Consider the following 14,426-nt stretch of genomic DNA (forward strand, 5'->3'; position numbering starts at 1 on the left):
TCGGCTGTGCCAGACGACTTTCAATTTTGAGTAATGGCACCAATAATGGCCGTGCCCACATGTGTAATATATGCAAAAATAATTTGCATAGGTGACAAATAAAACACCATTGGGGAAAAAACAGATTTTTGACATGATTATAAACTGCACGGAGCAGTAGAAGATGACAAGCATGGAAGCTGGACCAACAGATGATCAGCTTTATCTGAGCTTTCAATTCTAGTTCAACGAGAAGGAGAGCTTTTGTCCAGAAACTGATGGCAAAAGGAACGGCAGATGCCGGTTTAGAAAAGAAGGCCCAGAGTGCTGGAGTACTCCAGTTGCCCAGTGTGTTACTCCAGCATCATGTGCCCATGACCAGAGTTGGAATAATCCCAGTTACATCTCCAAGTGGGTGGACAAACTGAACGGGGTTTGGCAATCCTGCACAATCAACGTGGCCATTTCACACAGTGTGGGTAGGGGGTGGAACGGAGGATAAAGTGGGCTTAACTATGGTGTCCTCATTAAAGTGGGCAGGGTGGCACGGTGGCACAGCGGCAGAGTTGCTGCCTCACGGCACCGGGTTCGATCCTGACTATGGGTGCTGTCTGCACAGAGTTTGTACATTCTCCCTGTGACCTGCGTGGGTTTTCTCTGAGATCACCGGTTTCTTCCCACACCACAGATATGCACAGGCTTGGTACAATTGCGAATTGTCCCTACGGCTTGTCGGACGGTGTTGGTGTGCGGGGAACGCTGGTCGAAATTTGCGGGACAAAGGGCCTGTTTCCGTGCTGTATCTCTAAGCTAAACCAAACTCCAAAGTTGTACAGGTTCGTAGGTAAATTGACTTCTACAAATTGTCCCTAGTGTATAGAATAGTGCTGGTGTACAGGGTGATCACTGGTCAGCGCAGACCCCGTGGGCCGAAAGGCCGTTTCTGCGCTGTATCTCCATTGTCTGAAGTCTATGTTGTGGAGAATGAGATATGGTAAACGGTGAATGTCAGAAATGCAGAGGTCAGGGCTGGCCTGAACCTGTTCATTTTTCTACACCAGGTAGACAAAAATGCTGGAAAAACTCAGCGGGTGCAGCAGCATCTACGATGTGTTTCTCCAGTATTTTTGTCTACCTTCGATTTTCCAGCATCTGCAGTTCCTTCTTCAACATTTTCTACAAGTTGATGTGACCGTAACTTTGTGCCGTGAGTGGTGGCAACATTCTTGGCCAAGTAAAACTCACTTGTAGACGTCGTTTTCAACAGGCAGAAGGTCGCAGGCCATGGCCTGGAAGGTCAGTTCATGGAGCACGGGGGAGGCAGGGTCAAAGCCACGGTCCACGATCAGCAACTGGGAGCGAGCCTTGTCTGGACCCTGCAAGCAGACGGATCAGGAGCTAGGGTCAAGCTAGATGCTCTCAGCTTCATTGTATCCATTAATTATCATACAACATTATTCAACGCAAATCGGAATTGATGCTAATATTCAGCAATTCAGGCATCATCTGTCAATAGACCAACACAGTTAATACTTCACATCAAAGAGCCTTCATCAGTTTCATTCAGATGTGTGCGAGGTGTTGCATTTTAGAAGTCATAGGACTTTCATAGTAAATGGCAAGTCCCTGGGGAGTGTTGTAGAGCAGAGGGATCTCAGAGTTCAGGAAGATAGGGTGGTGAAGAATGCTTTTGGCATGCTGGCCTTCCTCATACGTTCCAGGAGAGGAATTAGGCCATTCGGCCCAACAAATCCACTCTGCCATTCAATGATGAGTGATCTACCCTTCCCTCTCAACTTCATTCTCTTGCCTTCTCCCCATAATCCCTTAAAATTATCCATTGACCTGACCTCCACAGCCGTCTGTGGAAATGATTCCCACGGATTCACCACCCTTTGACCCAATAAATTCCTCCCCATCTCCTTTCTAAAGGTACGTCCTTTTATTCTGAGGCCACGGCCTCTGGCCGTAGACTCTCCCACGAGCGGAAACATCCTCTCCACATCCACTCTATCCATGCCTTTCACTATTGCTAACGTTTCAATGAAGTCCCTGCCCCCCTCATCCTTCTAAACTTCATCGGTCAGAGAATTAATTATATGAGTTGGGTTGTTATGTTTCAGTTGTTCAAGATGTTGATGAGGCTGTACATGGAGTACTGTGATCACTTTTGCTCACTCCACTATGTGCAAGATGCCATTAAGCTGGAAAGAGAAACTGTACGAGGATGTTGCTCTGCCATTTATTTAGATCACGGCTGATCCAATCTTAGTTTCAACACCATTTTGCACTTTCTGACCCTAAAGTAGATTAATATTTGGCCGTCTCTTCACAGAATATAATCAACACTTTGTTTCTATGGTCGAGAATTCCAGATTCACCATTCTTTGATAGAAGCTATTCCTCTTCATCTTTGACTTAAATGGTTAACCCTTTATTGCAAAAACTATTTTCCCGCATTCCTGACCCACTCCCACCCCTCCTCTCAGGGGAGCATCCTGTCAGCTTGTCAATCCTGCTTGTATCTGTATTATAGAATCTTGTTTCTCTAAACTCCAATGCAAGTTGTCCCAAGCTGCTTGCTCTTTCTTCAGTCAGGGCTGACCAAGTGCAAGGCCTCCAAGTGCTTTGCACCAGGCCCCTGTGAAGTGGCATAAACACTTAGAGGAGCAGCAAGGTGGCGCAGCAGTAGAGTTGCTGCCTCACAGCGTCAGGAACCCGGGTTCAATCCTGGCTACGGGTGTTGTCTGTACACAGTTGGTACTTTCTCCCTGTGACCTGTGCGTTTCCCCAGGAACTTCAGTTTCCTCCCATATTCCAAAGACGTACATGTTTGTAGGTTAATTGGCTTTGCTAAAATTGTAAATTGCTCCTAGTTTAGTTTAGTTTAGAGATACAGCGCGGAAACTGCCCCTTCGGCCCACTGATTCCACACCGACCAGAGATCCCTGCACACTGACACTACCCTACACACACTAGAGACAATTTTACATTTTAACCAAGCTAATTTAGTGTGTGTATGATAGTGTTAGTGTTCGGGGATCGCTGGCACGGACTCGGTGGGCCGAAGGGCCCGTTTTCGTGCTGTATCTCCAAAACTAAACTAATCTGTGAATTGTTCTTTAGAATGTGTAGGTTTGCAAACATCTTTGTGGGTCTATGTTGGGGCAAAACGATCAGATGCGATTTGAATGTAGAGATATCTGTGCAAACTCTGTAGACTGAAGGCAGTGAAATCATTCAAAGGGGCTCGCTTATTGTGAAAAGAAGCTGCACTGTACACTGCACACAGACTGCACTTTGTGCTACATTACATTTGCATTTGTATCAGTCACTTACCTCACCCATAGTTGGATCGTCAGCTTTGTAAGCGTCGAGTTTATCTTGAACCAGCTGAGCAAGCATGGCATTTTCTTTATAATCTCTGAAAATGGAACATGGAGCTATTTATTTGGAAAATGCCATCATTAAGTAGCATACTTCTTAAAATCCTCATGGGCCTGTCCCACTTAGGCAACTTTTTCGCGGATTGTCGGCGACTGTCAGAGTGGAACACACACACACACACACACACACACACACACACACACACACACACACACACACACACACACACGCACACACACACGCACACACACAAGCACATCGCAAAGGTGGGGGCCAGGGCAAGCGGGGGGAGCGCTGTCTGAAATTCACACGGTGCAAAGATGAACAGGAAGGTTGTTGCTGTAATTAAGACGGCTAAAGCACAGTGTACGGTAAGTCCTTTAAAAGAGAGGGGGGTGGGGGAGAAGGGGGGAGAAGGAGTGGAGACAACTTTTAAGAAGCCAGAGACACACGGCTGTGATGCTCGGCAGACATTAACATTACCGGTTGGTTACCCTTGGTTCTGAAAATTACTGCTTACGTTTTTATTCCTCAATGAGCCAATGAAATTCACCGGTCAGCACCGGCTACAACCTAGGAGAACATCCAACCTCCTGGCGACCCGCCTACGGCACAAGAATTCTCGCTACTTTCCTTTTTTTTACACTTACATTTTTATTGATTTTTCAGAGATATATACAAAACAGTGCAACACCATCACCATAGATAAAACAAAATAAGAAAAACAACAATCAAAATAAAAAAATAAGTAGATCGGGGGAGAAAAAAAGTAAATAAATAAAAAATTGGAATAAGACCGTGTGGTTCACTTACCAAATTAAAAAAGAAAAAACATTACATTGATTAGTTATCTGGAAATAATTCAATATTCATACAAACATACCATCTAGTTCTATATAACGCAATCTTCCCATATCTAGCTCGGCATTTATCTAATTGGTGTCATGGCTCAAATAAACGGTCCGTTTTTCCCAGATCTTCTCAAATGAATTATCCTTGACTCTCAAGGAATTTCTCCATATTAAAGATGTCTCGCACAATTTCTAACCACTGTTCTTGTTTTGGACTTTATTCATTAAGCCACTGCCTGGTAATGGCCTTCTTACTTGCTGCAAGCAAAACTTTAATCAAATATGTATCTTCTATCTTTACAATATCTTTAATACGCCCCAGATACCTCACAGGGCAGGTATTTAGGATTTTATAACCCAATATATTTTTTACAATTGCATTAACATTTTCCCAGTATGGCCTTATCTTTACACAGTTCCAGAAAATATGCGAGTGGTCTGCCTCCGTACTCCCACACAGCCTCCAACAGTGTTGTTGGACAGCAAGTTGTCTGCTTTTTACTTTGGGTGTTATAAAAAAGCGAGATAGATTCTTCCAGCAAAATTCTCTCTATACTCGCTACTTTCCATGGCGGCTTCATTACAGTCGCCGCTATTTTGTTCAACGTTGAAAATTTCTCAGCGACCATAATGAGGCCGCGACTAGTTCCCAGAATGTGGGAACTCCTCACGACCATGAAGGCGACTCCACGGCAACCACCTGCGAACATGTGGGGACCACGTGGCGACTGCATAGTCTTCTGCAGTCTCCTAAAAAGTTGCCTAAGTGGGACAGGGCCATAAGTTTCTCTGCATCAAAAAAACAATCAGAAATTTTATTTCGTTTAGTTCAGACATACAGCGCGGAAATCAGATCCCCGCCGACCAGCGATCCCCGCACATTAACACTATCCTACACACACTGGGGACAATTTACAATTTTACTGAACCATTAACCTACAAATCTGTACTTCTTTGGAATGTGGAAGGAAATTGGAGATAACTCAATTCACGGGGAGAACGTACAAACTCCATACAGACAGCACCTGTAGTCAGGGTCGAACCCGCATCTCTGGCGCTGTGAGGCAGCAACTCTATCGCTGCACCACTGCCCCACTGTGCCTTCCGTTAGTCAGAGGATTAGACAATTATGATGCAGAGGGAATGTTGTCTTACCCAATCAAAGTAAACCTTTACGCATGTGGACTGTGGCTTGTTGGGGAGATGAGGTGGCTAGACCTGGATATTACAGGAATGAAGGGATGTGGGGCAGAACCAGAACTTTGTGCTGAGATAGAGAATGGACAGGTCTGAAAGCTGCAATGGCTGACTCCTGCTCCTCTTGATCCTCTTATCAAGGTATTAAAGTCGCCCCGCAGAGCTGGATATTACACAACAAGCATTTTGGTAAACAGTAAATCCTCTTAATGACTTAGTCTCTTTGAGTAACAACATTTCTTCTATGGATTGTAGGTTGGGTTTTATAGATGAGAGCTCTCAGTGTGGGAGTGTGTCAACTCACAGTGGGGCTGCCGGGTTGTGAGCAGGCGCTGCCAACGTAACCAGACACTGCCAGCCTATCCACGCATTGGCATTGCTTATCCAGGTATTGGCATTTCCTATCCATACATTGTATGGGGAGAAGACAGGCACAGGTTATTAATAGGGGACGATCAGCCATGATCACAATGAATGCTGGTTCGAAGGGCCGAATGGCCTCCTCCCGCACCTATTTTCTATGTTTCTATTGACATTGCCTATCCAGACATTGCTGGGGATGCCAGGATTGTGAGCAGGCATTGCCAACCTACCCAGAGCTCTGCTCCACAGGCCGATTCAACAATCTATCCAATGGCTCAGAGGGCAATCTTCAGGCTGGGGTTTTACATGGAATTTAGGACAGCACAGGAACAGGCCCTTCAGCCCACGATGTTGGTGCTGATCTGCCTGCACATAACCCATCCCCCTCCATTCCCTGCATATCCATGTACCTATCCAAAAATAATTTAAATGCCACCAACATATCTGCTTCAACCATCATCCCTGGCAGCGTGTTCCAGGCACTCACCACCCTCTGTGTAAAAACCTGCACCGCACATCTCCATTAAACTTTGCCCCTCTAACCTTAAAGCTATGCCCTCTAGCATTTGATTTTTCCGTCCTGGGAAAAAGATTCTAAATGTCTACTCCATCTATGCCTCTCATAACTGTATAAACTAATCGGGCCTCCCCGCAACCTCCGATGTTCCAAAGAGAACAACCCAAGTCTGTCCAACCTCTCCCTGTTGCTACTGCCCCCAAATCCAGGCATCATCCTGGTAAACCTCCTCTGCAGCCTCTCCAAAGCCTCCACATCCTTCCTGTAATGGGGTGACCAGACTACACAATACTCCACATGCAGCCTCAACGAAGCCTTATGACTTCCCCACTTAATACTCAATGCCCCAACCTATGAAGATAAGTATATCATGTGCCATCCTTACTGCTCTATCTATTGGTGCTGCCACTTTCAGGGAGTTATGAACTTGGATCCTAAGATCCCCCCTACATCGATGCTGTTAAGGTTCATGCCATTAAGTGTAGTTCATGCCTCTTACATTTGACTTCCCAAAGTGCAACACCTGACCCTTGCTTGGATTAAACTCCTGCTGCCATTTCTCCGCCCGTTTCTGGAGCTGATCTGTATCCCGCTGTATATTGTGATAGCCTTCCTCACTGTCCATAGCCTTGGCAATCGTGGTGCCAACTGCAAACTCACTGAAGAACTCATCTACGTTTACATCCAGGTCATTTTAATATAGAAACATAGAAACATAGAAAATAGGTGCAGGAGGAGACCTTTCGGCCCTTCGAGCCAGCAGCGCCATTCATTGTGATCATGGCTGATCGTCCCCAATCAATAACCCGTGCCTGCCTTCTCCCCATATCCCTTGATTCCAGTACCCCCTAGAGCTCTATCTAACTCTCTCTTACATCCATCCAGTGATTTGGCCTCCACTACCCTCTGTGGCAGGGAATTCCACAAATTCACAACTCTCTGGGTGAAAAAGTTTTTTCTCACCTCAGTCTTAAATTACCTCCCCTTTATTCTAAGACTGTGGCCCCTGGTTCTGGACTCACCCAACATTGGGACCATTTTTCCTGCATCTAGCTTGTCCAGTCCTTTTATAATTTTATATGTTTCTATAAGATATCCCCTCATCCTAAACTCCAGTGAATACAAGCCTAGTCTTTTCAATCTTTCCTTATATGACAGTCCCGCCATCCCAGGGATCAATCTCGAGAACCTATATATATCATAAACCGCACAGATCCCTGCGGAACTGGTCGCAAACCTCCAGCCTGAATATTATCTTTCCCCCACCCGCACACTAGTTCTATCCCATACCAGGTACAATTTACAGAGGCCAATTAACCTACCAATATGCATGTTTTTAGGCTGTGGGAGGAAACCGGAGCACCCGGCGAAAACCCACGCGGTAACAGGGAGAACGTACAAACTCCTTGCAGACAGCACCTGCAGTCAGGATTGAACCCAGGTCTCTGGTGCTGTGAGGCAGCAACTCTACCGCTGCACCACCGTGCTGCCTTCAACACCGACACTGTACTTCCCTCTACTTTCTTCTTAAGTACAGGAAGTACATTGGCCACTCTCCAGTCCCCAGTCCTCGCGTGTGACACAAAGCTGTTTGTCAACGTTCCCGCAATCTCCTCTTACCATTCACAATAACCTGGGATAAATCCCAACACATCCTGGGGATTTATCTACCTTAATCTTCTTCAAGAGCACTAGCACCTCCTCCTCCCTAATCCTAAACTGCCGTTGCATATTAGTATGGCCGCACTCACCTCACTGTTCTCCTTATCCTTCTTCTTGGTAAAAATGGATGCAAAATAGTAGTTTACTACCTCTCCCACATCCCCAGACTCCCTCCTTGTTCCTTCGTTGGTCCCACCGTTTCCCTGGTTATCCTCTAGTTTTTCATATAGCTATAAAATGCTTTGGTATTTTCTGCAACCCGGCTCACTAATCCCATTGTGTGGCCTCTTTCGGCCCTTCTACACTCTTGATGGAGTTATGACCATTTATGTTAATGTAATGTGTGTCACTTATATAAATCTTCTGATTTGTTTATTTGATGGATACCACGGGACTACTTTGAATTTTTGACCCAATAGCTGTGTAGAAATAGGGCAGCACAGTGGCACAGCATAGTACAGTTGTTCCATGTTCTATGTACTCATTTATGATGGGACTGAATGGAATCTATAACTTGGCCCGACATGAACAAATCTCACAGTTTTGGATGTTGCTTTCTGTAAGAGGTTGTCCCTGTTCTTGATCAGCTGGGCAATTGGGCAGGGGAACGGCTGATGGAGTTTAGGGCAGACAAGTGTGATGTGCAGCATTTTAGGAAGTCCACCCAGCCAGGACCTTCCCAGTGAATGGCAGGGCCCCGGGGAGTGCTGTGCAGCAGAGGGGTACATAGTTCCCTCAAAGTGGCATCACATGTGGATAATGTGGTGAAGAAGGCTTTTGTCTCAGTCAATGGACTGAGTGTAGAAGATGCGGAGGCTCAATGAGAGCGGGCAGCTCGGTGGCACAGCTGGTAGAGCCGCCACCTCACAGCGCCAGGGCCCTGGGTTCAATCCTGCTGGTGAGACCCAGACGGTTTCCAGCAAGCACCTCAATGCTCTGGAAAGAAAACAACACTGTTGCTGCAAAATCCTGATTCAGATTCAGATGAGTCCATTGTCACACATACCAGGGTTCAGCAAAATTCCAAATTTACTGGAGATCTTGTGGGGCAAGTAGTAATATCCTCTGCTGAGCCAGCAACCCCAGCACTGAGCCATGGATCCATTCCAGCAGCTGTTTGCCAAACTACACTGTATGAAGACCCATCACTACACTCCCGTGGTCGACACTCAGCCATGAAGTGACTACTGGCTGGATAGACGACCCAATTTAAGAATTGGTTCAAAGCCTCCTTCAAAATATGCGACGTGCTTCTTAACCCGTGGAAGTCCCTGATGTAGGAGCGCTCATTGTGGAGCAGGAACAGTGTGGATGGTCGTGGGGACCATCTAGATGCAGGAAAAATGTTCACTAAGTTGGGTGAGTCCAGAACCAGGGGCCACAGTCTTAGAATAAAGGGGAGGTCATTTAAGACTGAGGTGAGAAAAAACTTTTTCTCACAGAGAGTTGTGAATATATGGAATTTCCTGCCACAGAGGGCAGTGGAGGCCAAATCACTGGATGGATTTAAGAGAGAGTTAGATAGAGCTCTAGGGGCTAGTGGAGTCAAGGGATATGGGGAGAAGGCAGGCACGGGTTATTGATTGGGGTCGATCAGCCATGATCACAATGAATGGCGGTGCTGACTCGAAGGGCTGAATGGCCTCCTCCTGCACCTAGGAAGGGGGGGGGAGGGGGGATGGGCGCCGAGTGAACAAAGGAACAATTGGGGTCTACAGTGAAGACTTTGTAATTTTGTCGGTGCCCTATACGTGGTGACTCTTTGCATACCCTGTGTATGGTGTACAAAGCCAAGAGTCTCACTGTGAAATGTACCGTGTGTTAATAAAATATCAATCAATCGTTCAGACCCCCACTGAGGGAGAGTTTGGTGTCGTCAGTCACTTCTGCACAAATGGTACAGCCGGTAAAGGAGTCATCCAACAGGTCAAGGATATCTGAGGAAACACAAGGACCACCCTCATATCTTCAGGAGGTGGAGAGTGGCGGTGCATGGAAGGCGTTATCCCCGTATCTCACCCCGGTATTGGATCTTGAGGGCGTGTGTGCAGGGCCTTACCCTCGGTATCTGACAGCAGGGTACTCCTTCAACGTGGCACACAGGGTTGCTATCTGCTCGGCCAGTCTCTCCAGCAGAGGGTTTCGCAGCTGTGTCTTGTGGGGACTGTAGAAGCTCTGGAATGCATCGGGGACATCCAAAGAGTAGACCTGCAACACAAGAACCAGCGTGAATCCTCACACACACAGACTGCCTACAAAGCCGACCTTTAGGAAGATGCTCCGTAATTTTCAAAAACACGTCGGCATTGACCCTGCAATCTGTTAACTGGCTGTTGTAAGACCATTCAACTATCCTCACGGCAACTAGTGAGCAGTCCTGAGCTACCACCTACCTCAAAGATCGACACAAAATGCTGCAGTAACTCAGCGGGTCAGGTATCATCTCCGGGGGAAAGGAATCCCCTATTCCAGACCCGCTGAGTTACTCCAGCATTTCGTGCCTATCTTCTGTGACAATCAACATCTGCAGTGCCTTCTCACACACTGCTATCTACCTCACTGGGGACCCTCGGACTATCTTTAATCGGACTTTACTGAACTTTATCATGCACTACACGTTATTCTCTCCATCCTGTATCTGTACACCATAGACGGATCGATTGTAATCGTATAATCTTTCCGTTGACTAGATAGCACGCAACAAAAGCTTTTCACTGTACCTTGGTGCACGTTACAATAAACTAAACTGAACTGAACAATAAGGGCGTGTTCAAAGGAATTCATGGATTGCATCAAAATGAATGGAAAGGCACAAAGTTCTGCAAAAATTCCTAGTAGGCCAGTGTATACTTGAGGAATATTTAATTTATGCTGTGTGTACCAAGAAAATAAAGATGAAGATTGCATCCTTAAGCAGACAGAACATATTCTCAAAACACACATACAATCTCTCGCAACAGTCGAGGATGCTCAGGTCTCACTGAATTACTGCAGCATTTTGTGTCTACCTTCAAAGACAAGACAAAACATGATTACAATCAAACTATCCACAGTGCACAGATACAGGATAAAGGGAAGAACATTTATTGGAAGATAAAGGACATTAAAGTCCGATTAAAAATAGTCCGAGGGTGTCTACTGAGATGGATGGTGGATCAGGACCGCACTCTAGTTGGTGATAGTTGCAAAGCTAAGGTAAATATTTATCCTGTAGAAGACAAGACAATGGTATTAATAATGGAAAATAAAGCACAAATGCTTTCCAGGCAATAATTATAGAAAATTTGAAGCAAAAGAGAGGAGGCGCAGGAAAATAGGCACTAACATTGAACAACAAATGAAACTAGAGACTGGCCAATCACTGAACATGATGCCATCAATTGAAAATGATTTTACAGAGAGCAGATATATTAACTGTGATGGGGCAAGTTCCCATAAACTTAAATGTCCCAGGAGATTGGAGAAGCATCAATGATGTCCAGTAAGCCACAGGTATTCAAAAGCTGAAAGGTTCATTGTAGGCGCAAGCCAATTCTCTATAACAGTCCGGCTAGCTCTGCCTAGGTTGCGATCTACAAGCGCCTCAATCATGGCATGTCCACGTAGACAATGTGCACACTATCTCATGATACCATTGGATAATTGGGGAAGTGACAGGTTTATTATTGAGATATTGCCAGGATCCTCCATTACCATGTGCTAAGCGGCCCACGCGATCTAACCGCCCCGTTCATTCTCCACGGAAGCTAGTTGATGGGGTGATGGACTATTTGCCCCCTTTTAGTCCTATTTTGCCCGTGTTGGCCCACCTACCTCTAAAATATGCACCTCCGAGTGTCTTTTGAATCTATTATAGTGCTAATCACTAAATCTCCTCCAAATACCCAAATGCCATCATGCGAAGGCCCCTAGTGGTCACCTGTATGCATCAACTATCTCCACCCATACACCAGTAGTGGTCACATGCATCAACTATCTCCATACCCACTGCCATCATGCGGCGCCCCTAGTGGTCACATGCATCAACTATCTCCTCCATATACCCACTGCCATCATGCGGCGCCCCTAGTGGTCACATGCATCAACTATCTCCTCCATACACCGGCTCCCCCTAGTGGTCACATGCATCAACTATCTCCTGCATACACCGGCGCCCCTAGTGGTCACATGCATCAACTATCTCCTCCATACACCCACTGCCAACTGAGTAAAATTGTTGCTCCTCAGATTCCGATCAAATGTTCTCTCTCTCACCTTAAACCCAAGTCCTCTGGGGTTTTGATTGGCCGACACTGGGTAAAAGGCTGTGTGCATTCGTCCTAATTCTGCTCATTATTTCTATCCGATCAGGCATGGGTTTTAGTGAGGCATTTGATGAAGTCTTGCATGGTAGGCTGATCAAGTAGATTAAGATGCATGGGATATATGGTGACTTGGTCAAATGGATTATGCTAGGCTTACATAGAAGACAGAGAGCTGTGGGTATTATTCTGGCTGTGCGTCTGTGACTAGTGGAGTTCTGCAGGAATCTGTGCTGGGACCTCTCTTGTTTGTGATATATATTAATGACTTACACATAAATATATGTAGGAAGGAGCTGCAGATGCTGGTTTACACCAAAGATGACACAAAGTGCAGGAGTAACTCAATGAGTCGGCAGCATCTCTGGAGAAAAGGAACAGCTGATGTTTCGGGTCAAGAAGGGTTATTCCTTCTCTCCGGAGATGCTGAGTTACTCCTGCATTTTGTGTCTGTGCGTAAATATAGATGGGTTTGTCAATAAGTTAGTCTCACATCGGTAGTGGGGAAACTGCTAGAGTCAGTTATTAAAGATGGGATAGCAGTGCATTTGGAAAGTGGTGAAATCATTGGACAAAGTCAGCATGGATTTATGAAAGGTAAATCATGTCTGACGAATCTTATAGAATTTTTCGAGGATGTAACTAGTAGAGTGGATAAGGGAGAACCAGTGGGTGTGTTATATCTGGACTTTCAGAAGGTTTTCGACAAGGTCCCACATAACAGATTAGTATACAAACTTAAAGCACACGGTATTGGGGGTTCAGTATTGATGTGGATAGAGAACTGGCTGACAGACAGGAATAAAGAGTAGGAGTTAACAGGTCCTTTTCAGAATGGCAGGCAGTGACTAGTGGGGCACCGCAAGGCTCAGTGCTGGGACCCCAGCTATTTACAATATATATTAATGATCTGGATAAGGGAATTGAAGGCAATATCTCCAAGTTTGCAGATGACACTAAGCTGGGGGGCAGTGTTAGCTGTGAGGAGGATGTTAGGAGACTGCAAGATGACTTGGATAGGCTGGGTGACTGGGCAAATGCATGGCAGATGCAGTATAATGTGGTTAAATGTAAGGTTATCCACTTTGGTGGCAAAAACAGGAAAGTAGACTAATACCTGAATGGTGGCCGATTAGGAAAAGGGGAGATGCAACGAGACCTGCGTGTCATGGTACACCAATCATTGAAATTAGGCATGCAGGTGCAGCAGGCAGTGAAGAAAGCGAATGGTATGTTAGCATTCATATCAAAAGGATTTGAGTATAGGAACAGGGAGGTTCTACTGCAGTTGTACAGGGTCTTGGTGAGACCACACCTGGTGTATTGCATACAGTTTTGGTCTCCAAATCTGAGGAAGGACATTCTTGCCATAGAGGGAGTGCAGAGAAGGTTAAGCAGACTGATTCCTGGGATGTCAGGACTTTCATATGAAGAAAGACTGGATAGACTCGGCTTGTACTCGCTAGAATTTGGAAGATTGAGGGGGGATCTTATAGAAACTTACAAAATTCTTAAGGGGTTGGACAGGCTAGATGCAGGAAGATTGTTCCCGATGTTGGGGAAGTCCAGAACAAGGGGTCACAGATAAAGGTGAAATCTTTTAGGACTGAGATGGGAAAAACATTTTTTTACACAGAGAGTGGTGAATCTCTGGAATTCTCTGTCACATAATGTAGTTGAGGCTAGTTCATTGGCTATATTTAAGAGGGAGTTAGATGCCCTTGTGGCTAAAGAGATCAGGGGGTATGGAGAGAAGGCAGGTACAGGATACTGAGTTGGATGATCAGCCATGATCATATTGAATGGCAGTGCAGTCTCGAAGGGCCGAATGGCCTACTCCTGCACTTATTTTCTATGTTTCTATTGTTCTAAGAGACAGAGAGGCATACAATGTGCAAAGAGGCCATTCCACCCAGTTTGTCCCTGCTGAGCAAGGGCCAAATTGCCTACTCCTGTACCTATTTTCTATGTTTCTATGTTTCTATCTCAGGCTATGACCTCTAGTCCTAGACTCTCCCACTAGTGGAAACATCCTCTCCACATCCACTCCATCCAAGCCTTTCACTATTCTGTACGTTTCAATGAGGTCCCCCCTCATTCTTCTAAACTCCAGTGAGTACAGGCCCAGTGCCAACAAACGCTGATCATAGGTTAACGTACTAATTCCTG

The 14,426-nt window shown here is 45.7% G+C and overlaps 1 protein-coding gene across 2 annotated transcripts in view; it reads right to left on the minus strand.

The window, feature by feature from the left end:
• LOC129711817 (syntaxin-binding protein 1) overlaps positions 1-14,426 on the minus strand; it is a 107,522-nt gene that overhangs the window by 26,290 nt on the left and 66,806 nt on the right. For both annotated transcript variants that reach the window (XM_055659751.1, XM_055659752.1), the window contains exons 7-9: positions 10,016-10,164; positions 3,319-3,403; positions 1,225-1,355 (exon numbers count right to left, since the gene is read on the minus strand). In XM_055659751.1, the coding sequence (XP_055515726.1) occupies positions 1,225-1,355; positions 3,319-3,403; positions 10,016-10,164 (365 nt within the window). The remainder of the gene's footprint in view (positions 1-1,224; positions 1,356-3,318; positions 3,404-10,015; positions 10,165-14,426) is intronic.

The sequence above is a fragment of the Leucoraja erinacea genome, chromosome 31 (genome assembly GCF_028641065.1).
Source record: "Leucoraja erinacea ecotype New England chromosome 31, Leri_hhj_1, whole genome shotgun sequence".
In the NCBI taxonomy this organism is placed as follows: Eukaryota; Metazoa; Chordata; class Chondrichthyes; order Rajiformes; family Rajidae; genus Leucoraja; species Leucoraja erinaceus.